Genomic DNA, 18118 nt, shown 5'->3' on the forward strand with positions numbered 1-18118 from the left:
AAACTAAAAGGTTGGTTCCTCCTTTAAAAAGCCAGCATAGAGTTTAAGTATATTTCTATGCCTGATTTTCCCTAAAATCCTCATTCCATCACCTTCCTCTAGTTGCTTCACAACCACTACCGTCCCATTTTTCTTTAACGCGACTTGATAAACCTTTCTGGTACCACCATGGCTGATTAAATTATCTTCATCCAAATGACTATTCATCAGCATCAATATCCACTTGGTGAAAATATGATAATTTCCTTTTTTTAATTGCTTCCTTTTGACATTTCTGTAACTTATTTGCTCTTCAAATCATGACGTTCCTACAGATCAAACCACGGCGATGAAGATAACAACATTGATCAAGAGCGTTGCATGTTTATAACCAAAGAGAATGCTTCTATGATCATGATCTTCATCATAACTCTTAAAAACATAATTTATTGAAGTTTTTGGAATTTTCTCAACACATAAACCTTTGTTTCCAAACAAAGCTTTCTCTCCACCAACAAAAACAACAATGTGGATATTGAACATTTTGATTCAGTCCAATCTCAAACATTATGGATCAAACATAAAGTATATTGTTTTAATTTTCAAAAAAGAATTTTGAAGTTCATAAATACAAAATGACACCTCATGTAATGTACAATTACTTGATCATACAATCTTCACTAAATTAGGCCTCCAATTACCTATATGATACCACTAATCTTAAAGTGTACCAAAGTCATGTTCAAAATGTTGAGATTAATCATCATTATAATGAATGTGATTATTGACCATTAGTCGTGACTATAGGTGAAAAGTCATTTAAATAGTTAAATGGATTCTTTGAAAAGCTTATAATGCATCATTAAAAGTAGCTAAATGGATTATTTTAAAAGCTTATAATGCATTATTTGAGATTTGAGCATGATATGATATCACTAATCTCAAAGTACCAAAGTTCAGAGGTTATTCTTATAAAAAAATATTAATGCTAATATCAAACTCCACAATCATAAGCTCAAAGAGAGAATAAGAAATTACAGCTCTGTGGCATTACATAAATAAGTATCACATAAACAAAAAAATAATACAATGCTCAAACCATGTCCAAGTAACATTACCATGCAAACTCTTTTCTATTCCAACTACTAGTGGCAAATTGGATGGACCAGATAAGAGGCTTGAATTTCAAGCCTCTCATACATGTCTTGGGGTCAGAGTGAATGAAAGAAGCAACATATAACAAGCTATTGAGCTGTGATATTGGTGTTATTAAAAGTATTGATGGAAATGGACAATTTTATTGATCATAAGTTTCTTATATATCATACTAGTACATAAAACATGATCCTGCAAAGGTGGCAACAAAAAAATTGAGACCTATAATTAACTACAAAATATACATGGCGAAATCAAATGTGATGGAATCATATTGCTCAATCAATTCCTTAGAGCTAAACCGATTGTTTTCTTGTGTCTACGTAGAGGAGTTATTTCTTATTAAATATTCCAAAAATTGATTTGATGGCATTGATGGCGTTCTCGTTGATAAATGATTCATCGAATCTTTTCAATAATGGGTCGAATTCCGGGGATGCCCTTGCATTTGCAAGGTCAGGATCAGTTCTGATTCTCTGTTAAACAACAACAGCATTAGGCAGCTTATTTAGCAACAAATATGATATTATAACTTGTAGAGTTAAAGTCTTCAAAACCAGATTTTAGAGCTTCTTCAAGTGTAGAAAGTGCCGCTTGAATCTGTTTTAAAAATGTATTATTGTTTAGGTTTAAATACATAGAATGTGTGGAGGATCTTTTGTAAAAAAATAAAAAGAGATGAAACAGACGGTGTTTCATTGTGTGATTCATATTTTCTGAACTCCCATTGTCAAATTTCTTTTCTAGTATGAACCATGAACCGAAAAAGTGATGGTTCAAGGGGCTAGACTCACTAGGTTTTAGTGGGCTGATGGTGCAGCGGCCTGTAATCCCTCCACTGTCAGGAGTAGGAAGTGTTCGCTGCTCTGTGAAACCAGCCTCACGCTATACCCTCCTGTCTAAGACCAACAAGACCCATGCCTTCGCACAAGTCCCGTGGGTTAACTCATAACTTGGAGTGGGCAAGCCAGCATGGTGCAACCACAAGACCAACCTGTTAAGCCTTAGCCATGTTCCATCACCTTGATGCCCCCACATGGGTCACAAGCTGGCGCTACTCAGCTCGGCGATCCAACTAGCATGTAAGACATTTATAAACACTTGCTTGTGTGATGTTCTGTCGCATCCTGCGAAAAACAACCGGCAAGACTCAAATAAAAACACAACACAGAGCCGCCACTACGCGTTATTTATCCCAAGATAGGGAAAGGAAACGCTCAGAGAAACCTGGAAAGGAAATGGTCTTGCGACCAAAGAGAAAGGGTAAGGGAGTCGGTTACGCAAGGGGAAGGTATTAGCACCCCTCACGTCCGTCGTACTCGACGGGATCCACGTTCTAAGAAAGGAAAAGGTTACTAAACATCACACACACAGGGAACGCAGGTGGGGTTAGAAGAAGGGAGCTCGATAGGACGTCGCATCCTATGCCTACATATCTTGTCTGGAACAAGAATCAGAGCCACTGTAGTTCGGCTTACGCACGCCAAACAACACAAAACGCACAAACAGATGGCAAACATGGAGCCCGACAACCACTTGATGGAATTACGTCAGCATCCGAACCAAAACACAACCAAAACGGCAAACGTGGAGCCCGACAGCCAATTATTGGACTTACGTCGGCATCCGAACCAAACACACAATCAGATAACAAGTAAACACACGCAAAAAAGAAAAAGGTTGCCCGGAGTGGTCTCGCACGACCACCTGTAACACCCCGATTAAAATAAGAGAATTATTTAAGTGAGTTGATATTATTTTATTAATTTAATTAAATAAATTGGATTATTGGATTATTATTATTATTATTTGGAATAATAATTATTATGGGAAAATATATAAGTTGGAATTAAGAGAAGAGTCTTATTTTTTGGAACAGAAGAGTTTTCACGTGAAAAGTTGAGAAGCTGCAGAGAAGAGAAAAAGGGCAAGAGAAAAACTGAAGAGCACGGTTGAAGAACGGAAAAGCTTAAAGCTTGAAGCTTAGAGATTGCCGGATTATCTCAGGTAAGGGGGGTTTATCGTCGTTTAATGGGTATTATCGATTAACATGTAATGGGTAGTGATAAGCTGTTAATTTGACCCTAATTGGGATTGTGGATGCTGAAATATTATGATGAATAAGTTGAATTCAAGCTGAAATTGGATCTGTATTTGAGTGTATCGTGAAATTCTGAACGTATCGCTTTTTACGGGTTTGGAATCGGAGGTCCGGAAGTCCTCCAACGGCGGAAAATGCGGAAACTCTGCATTCTGCCTTGTGTTAGCGCAGGAACTGCTGTTTCGCCTGCGTTAACCGGTTAACCCAGGGTGTTAACCGGTTAACACTGTTATAAATTGAGAAAATGTTGAGTTTTGCCTGCGTTAACCGGTTAACCTATAGCGTTAACCGGTTAACACTGTTGCGTTTTGCCTGGAAGTGTAATTTTCCTGCGTTAACCGGTTAACCTATAGTGTTAACCGGTTAACACTGTTGCAGTGGGAAAAATAGTTGATTTTTATGTTGTAAATGCAATTGGTAGCTGGCCTATTGTAGTTAATTGTGATGAATAAAATTGTTTGGTTTATGTTGTGAAATGTTGATGCAAATATGTTGAAAAGTTGATTATAAGTTGTTTTGTCGAAAATATTAAGTTGTAGGCTGATGAGCCAAAGTTGATTTTAAGTTGCTTGTTGAAAATATTAAGTTATAGGCTGATGAGCCAAAGTTGATTATGAGTTGTTTTGTTGACAAGCTGTTGTGTGGCTGTTATTATTATGTTGTTGAACTTTCAAGTCGTACATGACATATACATTCATATGCATTAAGTCGGAGCTTTGTCTCACACCACGTTGGCCTGGATTGGCAAAATTATGGGGCTTTTGCTCACACCACGTTGGCCTGGATTGGCAAAAAAAATTTTAAGTTGAAAGTTGAAGGCTTATGCCTTGATGCCCACTAAACTGGCAATGATTTTAAGTTGGGAGTTTTACTCCAAATGGTACCACATGCATGAAGAGTCGAGTCTTATTGAGTTGCATTCTATGTTGTTATTGAGTTGCATTGTATGTTGTTATTGAGTTGTAATTACGTTGTGATTGAGTTAATGTGCCGTTACCGAATGCATGATATGATTAGGGTGATTAACGTGTGGTATTACTTAACATAACATGATAATTTATAATATTTGTTATATCGATCGAGGAACTCACCCTTACATCTATTTTTCAGGTAACGAGCAGTGAGTGATTAGAAGCTAGTGCTTGAAGTCTAGTGTGGTTTTAGTGGGTCATGCTCTGATAGATGTAACATCGGGACGGGATGTTTTAATTGTTGAATAAATGTTAATTTTAAGCTATTACAGATGTTGAATGTTTCTATCCGCTGCGAATTTTTAAAGGAGTGTTTATGTTGAATTAAATAATGAGCATGACTGATTTTATGGTGAAAAATGTGAAGAAGTTGTTATGTGACACCCTTGAGTTGCAATATTTACTCTGATATGTATGATTTATTTGTTGTTGTCTTAATTAAATATTTGTGATATTAAGAAGGGTGTTACACCACCTGCCTACATACCTCGTCTGGAACAAGGATCAGGGCGATGTAGTTCCCCTTAAAGGGAAAGAAAATCTAGCCAGAAACCAGGGGAAGACACACTACCAGGGAGCTGGACTCGAGCCTAGTGTTGTCATGCATCGTTACCCTACGTTCAGGTTTCTACCTACTTGCACCATTGCAAACTAATCCTATCCAGGAAGAAAGCAAGCATACAAGCATACAGGCATCATACAAGCATTTCAAGCGAACATGTCAAACAAATATTCACAAAGCACACACTATAACCAGTCAAGTGGGCTCAAACAATGGGTTTGACTGCCGAAGCAAGTCATCTGTACAGGGGTATTATTCGCTCTTAACCTTGCCATTACGAGGCTAAGGTGAAGCAGATGAAAAGGTGAAGTGAGGATGAGACCTCACAGCTCTTATCCCTGACCAGGGAGAGCTTCTGACAAAGGAGCGTGGGTCCAGAATGGAGGGACCCTTCTATGCTCAAAGACTCTGACTCGATTGTGCAACAGCACGAGATCTTGGGTTTGTGTCCCAATGCGTCAACACACAGCAGTGTGAGCAAAGGGACGACTCACGGGATAGTGGGGGATAGATTGCATATCCCTTGGCTTCCACCAATTGCCTCATAGAGGACTTCACCTGCTTAGGCACAATATTAAACAATCACAAGCATCACCTCTTAAGGAGGACTTCAGACATTTTGCCCGGCCAAATAACAAACCGGGTCTCCAGACTACATGAAGAATAGAAGTCCTACCTCAAATGGTCTAAACAACCAAGCAGCAGCTAGCAAGCAAGTTCTTAAAAGAACTAGAAGCGACTAAATGTACCTGAAAACAATCAAGTATCATCAGTGCTCAAACAGACAAACATAAACAGCAAATAGTCAACCAGTCAAACTATACAAGCTAATGCACACAAAGGCAAGCTATGAGCTCAAGCCCAAACTTCACAACCTACAAAACAAAGTTATGTTAGTGTACAAACATCAAACAAACTCAATTGAATTAACTTGATTCAATCTCCTTGAGCATTGTGCTTTTTATCCTGAAAAATCAAGCAAATGTGAGAAACTGGACCACTAGGCCAAGCCTAGGGTCCAAAAGGAAGAAAAAAGTCTAAACAGCAAAGGATTCTCAACCAAACTCAAATTAACACAAATAGAAAACCAAAGCAATTGATCCCATAATTATATCATTTACCATATTCATCTCATGACCAAAACAAGCCAAACTAGGTCAAATGTAACACCAAACATCCAAACAGAATGACTTCAACCAAATCCATATCAAAACAATTCCAAAAATCCTCAAATAATTTACACCTAAACAGGACATATTCAAGGTACAGCATGTCAATTTTTAGCTCAATTGGACAAAAGGAACTATGTCAATGAAAATCAAGAAAAACAGACACAAATATATAAGCCAAACCATAACATCAACACATGCATTCACTTCAAAAAATCATAAGTCAATGAAAACAGTTAAGAAATGAATGGGACCAAAACAGGGATGTCCTACAATGTGTTTACAACCATCATACCAAATTTCATGTTCATCTAAAACCATATGAGCATTTCATAAAGATAATACCAATCTATGTCACACAAGCTTGCACATTTGACCAACAGAGATGAAAAATATCAATCAAATTGAAAATGACACATAAAAATCCAGAAATATTCAAATAGCATCTTAACATGTTAATGATCACACATATAAAATTTCAAGTCATTTCAACAAACCTAGGTCATGAAAATAAATCCAGCAAGTTGACCTAGCTAGGTGTGACACAAATTGTCACACCTAGATTCAAAAATTCATAACTCAATCACCAGGTATCCAAAATTCACAAAATTTACATGTAAATCACCAGAAACATGTCTAGAATCACCACAAAAATTTTCAAGAATTTCTTTTAGAGCATGAGGATTTCACAATAGGAATGGAAAAATGTGTCAAAAATACATACATGTCAAACAACCCTAGGTCAAACCTAATTTTTACCATGCACAATTTCTAAAATTATGTCCATAAAATTCTACAGGGAATTTGGAAACCATAGAAAAAATCCTCATATTTTTCTGATCATTAAAATATTTTTTATGAATTTTCTAAGGTTTATATGAATTTTTAATAATTATATGGAATTAAATTAATTAATTGAAGGTTTTAATGGCAATAGCGTAATTCTCTCTTCCCAGACCAAAACACGGTTGTTTCAATTATTTGGTGGTGGCATGTGATTGGCTGAAGCTGGGCGCGCAAACACGATTCAAACGCGGCAAGGCAATGGAACAGGATCGAAGCAGAAAATTTCCAGAAAACTCGTCTTCCTCACCGCGTTTGTGTTCATCCAAGTCCAACATTGGTTTTACTCATTTCTCAACCAAATCTCACAAACGGATATGCGTTGGAATCGTCTCAGTGCATAGATCATGAATATATAACCTAATCAACCTAAATCTAACTGTATGAACCGGATCGATCATTTAAAGTTTCGCATATCAAGCTTCGAATCAACATAACTTTCTCTACACTAATCCATTTCTAAAACTAATCACATCATGATAACCTACATTCAACGCTCTTCAAAACGCATACAACAATTCATCAAATCATGAGTTTCGATTTTGAAGTACCTTGAGTTGGCAGTGAGGAATCGTGATGAATTTGCTTGAGAAAGTCCAAAACAGATGTAGTAGAAGCTCCAAGAAGTTGAATGCAATGCTCAGGTTCGATTGATTTTGCTCCTAGTGCACGAAATTCTCAAAAGCCATGGATGAACCAAACTTGGACAGTTGTGAATTGGTGAGTATTTGATGTTGAATTCCAGAAACAGTCCAAGAAGATGATGAATCAAGATTGGATCAACAAGAATTTTCGAGTTTCATGGAGAATTGGAAGAGTTTGAAGGATTTTGGTGTTGTGTGTTCTTGAAGAATTTTCAGAAATTGGAGGGAATTTGGATTGTGATTTGTGAAATTGTGATTTTTGTTATGAATTAGTTAGGATTAAGAATATATACTTCCAATTAATCCACACTTAATCACCTTAATTAACAAATTGGAAAGTGATTAGCAAATGTGTCATTTTCAAGCCAAGGGCAAAAATGTACTTTCATATGCCAGCCAATGCCAGCTCATTGACAGCTCACACAAACCCTAAACACCTGTCATGAGCTGTTGCCACTTGTTTCATGTTCATTGGATGAGTATTTTGCATTTTCCACATGTGATGGCACTTTGTTCATTTTTCCAAGTTCATTTCAAAAGCCAATTCTCAAACCACAAGGCCTTGGCATGTTATGAGTATTCCAACAATTTTCAAATGCTATTTGTGAGGTGTTGCAAAAATCCCCATTCAAAAATTCTCATTATTTCTCAAGTTGGACAATTTTGCCCCTGGTTCTTTTAACTGTACAGTTGAAATTTGACTTTTTGCATTGACCATTTTTGAAGAAATCCAATTATGCACCATGAAAGTACATGTCAAATGGAGTTTGTGCATATAAAGAACATCCAATTTGGACACTCCATGTGGAAGTTATGCCCTCCTGATTATGGGTCATTTTTGAAATTCACTGGACCATAACTTGCCAACCATACATGGGATTTTCAAGTTCTTGGACTTTTTGGAAAGGTGAGAACAAGATCTACAACTTTCATGTTGAACAAATTTTCATTTGAAGCTTCCTTGGACATGTAATTTTGAGGTCAAAAACTTTCCATTTTTGGAAACTTCTATTACAAGTCACTTTCTATTTTTGGCAGTTTTTGTCTGACTTGATTTTCTCCACTCTTGAGCTTTGACATGTCAAATATCACTTGTTCCAACATGAATGAAGTGTATCCAACTCATTTTCACCTCCAAATCCATCAGATCATGTACAGTTGACCACAATTGACTTTTTCAGCTGACAGATGAATTTGGCAATGCATTGATCCAACTGAGCTCCAATCTTCTGATAAAATGGCTCAAGGATGAAACCCTAGCCTCAATAATCTCCATACAATCATAGAAAGATCCTCATCTCCATTGTAAACCCCATCTCCTGATCATGCCCTGATTGGCCCAATGCAACTGATTAGGGTTGACCAGTGGTCAAAACCCTAATCTCAAGGAATCCTGCTTCAACACTTGATGAAATCAAACCATGATGATGATGATGAATCATTGTAATCAAGATGAAGACCAATATCTTTTAAGCATCATGAAACCCTAATTTGGACCTCCACATCCTCAGATGATTGCTGACCAGTCCCATGAAACCCTAGCTTGCACTTTGACTTCCTCATCTTCTGACCAAGACTTGAGAGAATGACTTGCACCATGTAACCACATGATATGCAATATGCAATGCCTAATGACCTAAAAATGATATGCAATATGTTAAGCTAGTCCCAAGAGAGGAGGGCAAATTTTGAGGTGTTACAGCTGCCCCTATTCAATCCACTGTGAACCTGTCGATATGAACAGCCTCGGCTTTCAGATGATCAGGATGAAGAGTGATTGAATACCAAGAACAAACGAACAATTTGCACTCTGATGGGAAAATAATTAACAACGCCTGTCAGAATCGGCGAAGAAACAATCTTGAAGAAGAATCCGTCTGGTACGGAGAAAGTCAGCCTAATCACCGAAACAGGAACGTCGACCTGGGTACCAAAATAAATGGTAACACAGGGATAACCATGGCCTGAACACCACTCATCCGCTCGGGATTATATTTCTTTTTTATTTCTTTATGCTTTTCTTGAACCCCGAAGTTTTCTCTATTTTTCCATTTTCTTGAACCCCAAAATTTTCTCTATTTTTTATTTTCTTGGACCCCGAAATTTTCCTGCGCAAACGATCCTCGGATCACCGCATTTGAACCCCGCTCTCCTATTTGCCAAATAATGAACCCCATTCTCCGATTTGAACCCCAGTCGCCTAACGATAACTCGCGATCGCCAATATGAACCCCGTTCTCCAGAAAATGCTGCAACATCTCCTTTTCTCCATTTGAACCCCAGAAAATACCTCAGTATCTCCTTTTCTCCATTTGAACCCCGATCTCCAATCTCTCGTGATAATTCCGCTGGCAACGTCGGAAATAACACCAAACACCACTCTGAGGGCGACATGTCAGAGGGTATACCTTCACAAAGGAAGGTAGCATGTGTATCTCTTCCTCAGAAGACACCTATAACGACCTCCATTGGCCTCAGCCAGAGTCTAAGGTGACACATGAACAGAAGATAATCCTAAGGACCTCATCCCGGATACAATCTTCAACTCCAATCTTCATTTGAACCCCAGAAAATACCTCAGTATCTCCTTTTCTCCGTTTGAACCCCAGAACATGCCTCAACATTTCTTTTCTCCATTTGAACCCCAGAACATGCCTCAGCATATACTCTTCTCTGATTGAACCCCGATCTCCAGAAAATGTCGCAACATCTCCTTCTCTCCATTTGAACCCCGGAATCGCGCTGATCGCGTAACGTCTTCTGATATCATTTCCATCTCTGTCCGACGGAAACATTTCCTCCAATATCGCACTACTGGGGAACACTGCGGATCTGACGTCATGATACTAGACTCCTCAGAGTAACATCTTCACCATCCGATGCACCAAAACTTCAAGCGGTAACCACGGCTCGAATTGTGCTGAACGCCAAACATTTCCCATCTCTGCTCAACGGAAAACAATTACTCCAGTATCGCACTACTGGGGAATATCTTTGATTCAATCACGAGGCTAAACTCCTCGGAGTAACACCTCTTCACCTTTGGGAAAAACCATTTCTCGAACAGTAACCACGGTTTGAGACTAGCTTATGCTGGCAACATGATGCATGATTGATTTTCTCTGCGTAATGCTCCATAATTATGGAAATGCTACGCGCTTTATTATTTTTCTATGCAACATGCTATGCTATTTTTTTCATGATGAATGTATAAAAAGGCATCCCCCTCAAGGGACTCTTCTGAGGAGCACGAGACGTTCTGCTGAGGAACTCGTCAATACTCCGATTCCGCCCTGCTGGGGATAAGCACTGCTGCTGGGATAAGGCAAACCTTGCTGGGGAAGAACCTCCTTTGCACCCAATCCACTCGAGAAACTGCTGGGGATACGCACCACCAACACTCTGTGGGGATACAACAGTCTTTGACTTGCTAGGGATATCAATCCTGACTCCGCTTCGGGAAACCCTCACAGATACCCAACGACTTCACTGGGGAAATGCTCACAGATACTCTGCTGAGAAACAGCAACCTCCAGGCTCATCTGGGGATGCACCACTCTATCACCTGCTGGGGATAACCATCCTGACCCTGCTAGGGAACCGCGTAATACTCCGCTAGGGATAACCCATGCAATCCATAGGTAGAATCAACTCAGCTGGAGGTGCAAAAATCCGTCCGCTACGGGAAACCCTCACAGATACCCAACGACTTCACTGGGGAAATGCTCACAGATACTCTGCTGAGAAACAGCAACCTCCAGGCTCATCTGGGGATGCACCACTCTATCACCTGCTAGGGATAACCATCCTGACCCTGCTAGGGAACCGCGTAATACTCCGCTAGGGATAACCCATGCAATCCATAGGTAGAATCAACTCGGCTGGAGGTGCAAAAATCCGTCCGCTACGGGAACTTGTCCAATCCACTGGTAGGATGAACACTGCTGGAGATATATTTCATTGAAACCCGCTCCACTCGGGGAATAGCAACCTTCTGACTAGGTTAGGGAAGTCCACAGACCTTGGATCTGCTGGGGAGTTGATCCTCACCACTCTGCTTGGGGACATAGCCGGGAAATGAGAAAAGTTGGTACAAAACACCCGTCGACTCGTCGAACCCTGGTATCCACCTCCCAATCTCGCATCAGCTTTCCACTTTTGAAAATTCCCAGACTCATCTGGACCTTTTCTGCTCCATCATCTTGTATTCCAAACCGCTCCGCGTCCGACGGAAAGCGTGCTCCTGGGAGTTATATAGAAATTTCAATCCTCCGACTTTTGAAGAGTCTTCTTGATGAATTCCAAAAGTCGTCGATCGTCTCGACGTCTCGCACTGCTCCTTTACCCATTCGTTCCTGATCGAACCCTGCGGGGAATTTCTACAAACTTTCTAATCTTCAGATTTTGAAGAGTCTTCTTGATTAAAATCAAGGATCGTCGTACGTCCCAACGTCTTCGCCATCCTTTCATTCGTTTGTTCCTGAGCGAACTCTCTGGGGATTTATTACAAAGCTTCCACATCACAACCTGCAAGTGAGTGAAAATATCTAACAGTTCCTGCAAAACAGATCGTTAGATAAAACCGTGCCCCAGGCGTGTCAAGATTTCAACACTTGGGTCACTCAACCTTCCAAATAAGATTTCAAGCTTTCAATCTCATAAACATGCATTGGAAGGAACCTGTATGTATTAAAATGCAAAGTTCTTTATCAAAAATAATCAGACGTTTTTGCAATCAAAGCGGTAATGAAAAACAAAAACAAAATTATTTGACTGAATATGCATTTTATTGATTGGAAAAAATGTGGCTCAAATTGAGCAATACAAAAGAAGCAATTCCTGAAAAGAGGTAATTGCACACAAAAGGAAAAATATATCCTAATGGCAATGTGAAACCCGTGATCTCATCGAGTTCCAACTCGGTTACACCCCATATGTCCTCAGACTCTCCACGCTTTCTGCCTTCTGAACAAGACGATTCCAATTGATCCCTACCGGGTATTATCCATGATGCTTTAACCAAAGCGAACGATCATGCCGGACGCAATTGTTCGTTTCAATCCCTCTTTTGCCTGGACCGCCCTTTCGGGTTTTCAGTCCACCGGAATACCCTTTTTTGCCCAAGTCGCCTTCTCAGGTTCTCGACTTGCCGGGTGTACATTTTTTCATTTTATCCCTAATTTTTGCCCGAACCTTTCTTTCTGTTTTTGGTTCGCCAGGATACCCATTTTTGCCTGGACTATTTTATTCTTTTCGTCCAGCGGGTCAATTATACGAAGTATTTTTTAACTGCGTCCGCATTCACAGGGGATGGAAAATCCTCGCCATCCATGGTCGTTAGCAACAAGGCTCCACCAGAGAAGACCTTCTTGACCACGAATGGACCTTCATAATTCGGCGTCCATTTGCCCCTTCGATCGTTTTGAGGAAGAAGGATCCTTTTCAGCACCATATCACCCACGTGATATACCCGAGGTCGTACTTTCTTGTCAAAAGCACGCTTCATCCTTTGCTGGTATAACTGCCCATGACAAATGGCTGCTAGCCTCTTTTCTTCTATCAGGCTCAACTCTTCGTACCGGGTCCTTACCCATTCAGCCTCTTGCAATTTCACGTCCATCAGGACTCTCAGAGAGGGAATCTGAACTTCAACAGGTAATACAGCCTCCATTCCATATACCAATGAGAACGGAGTTGCCCCAGTAGATGTGCGCACCGACGTTTGATACACATGCAATGCAAACGGCAACATCTCATGCCAATCCTTATAGGTTACCACCATTTTCTGCACAATCTTCTTTATATTCTTATTGGCTGCCTCAACCGCCCCATTCATCTTCGGACGATAGGGAGAAGAATTGTGATGTTCAATCTTGAATTCCCGACATAATTCTGCCATCATCTTATTGTTCAAATTAGAACCATTATCAGTAATGATTCTCTCGGGAACCCCATATCTGCAAATGATGTCTCTCTTGAGAAATCGGGCAACAACCTGCTTTGTCACGTTCGTATAAGAGGCTGCTTCAACCCACTTGGTGAAGTAGTCAATAGCCACTAATATGAATCTGTGCCCGTTCGAAGCCGTAGGTTCTATCTTTCCAATCATATCAATGCCCCACATAGCAAACGGCCATGGAGACGACATTAAGCTCAACGGATTTGGAGGCACGTGCACCTTATCAGCATAAATCTGGCATTTATGACATTTCCGCACGAAATTAAAACATTGGGCCTCCATTGTCATCCAGTAATAACCTGCTCTCAGCAGCTTCTTCACCATTGCATTCCCACTGGCATGGGTACCGAATGATCCCTCATGAACCTCTTTCATCAACTGGCTTGCCTCTGCATCATCAACACATCTGAGCAAGACCCAATCGAAATTTCTTTTATACAAAACCCCATCCTTATTCAGATAAAACACCATGGCCAACCTCCGCAGAGTCTTTCGGTCCTTTTTCGATGCTCCCTCAGGATACTCTTGCGTCTCAAGATAGCGCTTGATATCGAAATACCACGGCTTCTCATCATCAGGCGCCGTATCAACAGCAAACACATAAGCCGGTCTATCCAGACGTCCAACTTCCACACTGGGGAACTGATTCCACCTCTGCACCTTAATCAAGGCAGCCAGTGTAGCCAAAGCATCTGCCAAAGGATTCTCCTCTCTAGGCACATGATGCAACTTCACCTTGGTGAAAAACGTCAACAACCTCCTCGTATAATCTCGATACGGCACTAAATGAGATTGATGCGTATACCATTTTCCGTTAACCTGATTTATCACCAGAGCTGAATCTCCATATATGACAAGGTTCTTGATCCTCAAATCAATCGCCTCTTCAATTCCCAATATGCAAGCTTCATATTCAGCCACGTTGTTGGTGCACTCAAATGTTAGCCGGGCAGCAAAAGGAATGTGGGATCCTTTCGGCGTAACCAAAATAGCACTAACACCGCTTCCATTCACGTTAACGGCCCCATCAAACATCAGAATCCATTCGGATTCAGGGTCAGGCCCCTCCTCCGGGATTGGTTCCTCGCAATCTTTCGATTTGAGAAACATGATGTCCTCATCAGGGAATTCAAACTTCATCGGTTGATAATCATCAATGGGTTGCTGGGCGAGGTAATCAGACAATACGCTCCCCTTAATCGCCTTCTGAGAGGTATACTGTATATCATATTCTGTCAAAATCATTTGCCACCTCGCAACCCGTCCGGTCAATGCTGGCTTCTCAAAGATGTACTTGATTGGATCCATCTTGGAAATCAATAAAGTGGTATGAACCAGCATGTACTGCCTTAGCCGGCGAGCAGCCCAGACCAAAGCACAGCAAGTTTTCTCGAGCAGTGAATATCTTGTTTCACAGTCGGTAAACTTTTTGCTAAGGTAGTATATGGCATGCTCTTTTCGACCAGACTCGTCATGCTGCCCCAATACACACCCCATACACCCCTCGAGGACTGTCAGGTACAGAATTAACGGTCTTCCCTCCACAGGAGGCATCAGAATCGGAGGCTCCTGCAAATATTCTTTTATTTTTTCAAATGCCGCTTGGCAATCATCATTCCACCTGACCGTTTGATCTTTTCTCAACAATTTGAATATCGGTTCGCACGTGGCTGTTAGATGAGATATGAACCGTGAAATGTAGTTCAATCTACCTAAGAAACCACGAACCTCCTTCTCCGTTCTCGGTTCAGGCATTTCTTTTATTGCTTTTACTTTTGCAGGATCAACCTCGATTCCTTTCTCACTTACAATGAACCCCAGCAATTTACCGGACCGCACTCCGAACGTGCACTTGTTCGGATTCAACCTCAATCTGAACTGTCTCAGCCGGTCGAACAACTTGGCCAGATCTACCAAATGCCCCTCTTCTGTTTGGGACTTTGCTATCATGTCATCAACATAGCATTCGATTTCATGATGAATCATATCATGAAACAAAGTCACCATGGCCCTCTGATAAGTAGCACCGGCGTTCTTGAGACCGAATGGCATCACCTTGTAACAAAAAGTACCCCACGGTGTGATGAACGTTGTTTTCTCCATATCATCTGGCGACATTTTGATTTGATTATAGCCAGAAAAGCCATCCATGAAGGAAAACACCGAGAATTGAGCTGTATTATCTACCAACACATCAATGTGAGGTAGTGGAAAATCATCTTTCGGACTAGCTCTGTTCAGATCTCGGTAGTCCACACACATTCTCACTTTCCCATCCTTCTTCGGGACTGGCACAATGTTCGCAACCCATGGCGGATAATTAGTGACAGCAAGGAAACCAGCATCCCACTGCTTCTGCACTTCTTCCTTAATCTTCATCGCCATGTCAGGTCGAGTTCTGCACAACTTCTGCTTCACTGGAGGACAATCTGCTCGCAAAGGTAGCTTATGCACAACGATATCGGTATCCAACCCTGGCATATCCTGATAAGACCAGGCAAAGATGTCGACATACTCTTTCAATAAGGCTACCATTCTGCTCTTAACACTTTCCTCCAAAGCAGCCCCGATTTTCACCTCTTTCTTGACCTCGTCAGTACCCAAATTCACAACCTCAATCGGCTCTTCGTGCGGCTGAATCACCTTCTCCTCTTATTTCAACCACCTGGCTAATTCCCCTGGCAATTCACAATCTTCTTCGTCTTCTTCCTCAGCAAGATAGATCGGATTGTCGAAGTCATACAAGGGTGTAACAGGATTGTTATCAATGAGATCCGGGGAGGAATCGCATCTGCATGAATGTTGATTCATGCATTGCTTTAGAACCGGTGTGAGAAATTGAAAAGAAAAATGAAAACATTGCCATTTTTATTTGTTTTTATTTTTAAATTGCAAAAATAAATGAAAAACAAGGAACACCGCTTTTAATTGAAAAACATCCTTTTATTAATGATGCCAATTTGCAAATTTAAACATGAGGTGGCCCTTACAATGGACCATTACGTGTCGGGCAACACGCATGGCTTTCATGCATATAAAATGAAAACAAGAAAAATATTACTCTTCAAGCAGAGTGACCCGGATGATCTTTTCAGCCTTCCAGTTCTGGATTTCCATCCCTGGTGTGCACGACTTTATCCACTGGTCAATGTCGCAGTCGCTATCAGCATCTTCACTCATCATACAGATATGATCCGGATCCAGCATTCCGGCGCTTGTGAAGGTGACCGACGTACGACGTCCTCTTCCTTGCCCAGACGAGCCTCTGCCAGGCTGATATCCAACCCCAAATCGGTCTTTCTTCTCAGGGATCTCCATCGTTCTGCCCCAACCAGGAGCCTCTCCACTCTTGACCACTTCAGCAGCCTGCCTATATGAAGCGATAGACGGTTTCTCCTCTTCCTGCTTAGCAAACAGGGCATTCTCCACCTTAACGGTTTCGAAAGCCTGACTGGACGTCTCCCATTTTTCTCCATCCATCTCCACATATTTGAAAGAAGACAGGTGGCTGACAAAAATGTCCTCCTCTCCACAGACAGTGACGACTTGACCTTCCCAAATATACTTCAGCTTCTGGTGCAAAGTCGACGTAACTGCTCCCGCAGCATGAATCCATGGGCGACCCAACAGGCAACTGTATGCCGGCTGAATGTCCATGACGTAGAAAGTCGACTTGAACACCTCAGGTCCAATCTTCACTGGCAGCTCAACCTCCCCGAATACGGCCCGTTTTGACCCATCAAAAGCCCGCACAATCAAATCAGTCGGGGTCAAAATCAATCCATCACAGTTAAGCTTCCCCAAGGCCTTCTTTGGCAACACATTTAATGAGGAGCCGGTATCAACCAGCACATGCGAAAGCACGGCTCCTTTGCATTCCATCGCAATGTGTAGCGCCCTATTGTGGTTCCTTCCATCCACTGTCAGGTCCATATCCGTAAAGCCCAACCCATGGCTAGCATGCACATTGGATACGACCGTCTCCAGTTGATTGATAGTAATCTCCTGAGGAACATAAGCCTTCTTCAGAATTTTCAACAAGGCCTCCCTATGCCCCTCTGAGCTCAGCAGCAATGAAAGAATTGAGATCTTGGAAGGAGTCTGCTGCAAATGATCAACCAGTTTATACTCCGACTTCTTAATGATCCTCAAGAACTCTTCGGCATCATCATCAAATTTATTTTCCGACCCCGCAGGCGCCGGTGTCACCACAGGAGTATCACCATTATCCACCACAGCCTTTCCCTTTGCCCTGGCTAAAGCCTCGGCCTTTTCTCTTTTATCTTTTTCTTCCTCCCCTCTCCTCAACGCATCAGGAGCAAATAGCCTACCGTTGCGAGTGAAACCGCTGGGACCGGCATTATCCACCTTTAGCACGGTGGTTTCACTTGCAGATTGCTCTTCCACCTTCTCGCCGTTGCAATACACCTCCCCACCATAATGCCATGGCACGGCATCATCTTTGTCGTAGGGAATTGGCCCAGGTACCGTGATGGTAACTGGAGCCTCCTCACTAAGGTTCGACAAATCCACCGGATCATAATAGATTGTTATGGTGGAGACTTCTTCTTTTCCTTTATCAGCCCTCTTAATCAGGATAACCCCTTCGTCCATCAGCCCTTGGACACACTTCCTCAGAAGCTCGCAACCGTTGACAGAATTAGTGCACTCAGCACACACGTGACCGCAGCCCGGATAAACCCCAATCTTCAACAACTGCCTCTTGACCTCAGCC

General features: G+C 41.4%; 1 protein-coding gene across 1 annotated transcript in view; it reads right to left on the reverse strand.

Annotated features, from left to right (window-relative positions):
- Positions 1-1257: 1257 nt before the first annotated feature.
- The window catches only part of LOC127105030 (protein MET1, chloroplastic), a 61224-nt gene continuing 44363 nt past the window's right edge, over positions 1258-18118 (reverse strand). The window contains exon 6 of the mRNA XM_051042194.1: positions 1258-1610. Coding sequence (XP_050898151.1) covers positions 1467-1610 — 144 coding nt within the window. The 3' untranslated portion in view covers positions 1258-1466. The remainder of the gene's footprint in view (positions 1611-18118) is intronic.

Source organism: Lathyrus oleraceus, chromosome 7 (assembly GCF_024323335.1).
Source record: "Lathyrus oleraceus cultivar Zhongwan6 chromosome 7, CAAS_Psat_ZW6_1.0, whole genome shotgun sequence".
In the NCBI taxonomy this organism is placed as follows: domain Eukaryota; kingdom Viridiplantae; phylum Streptophyta; class Magnoliopsida; order Fabales; family Fabaceae; genus Lathyrus; species Lathyrus oleraceus.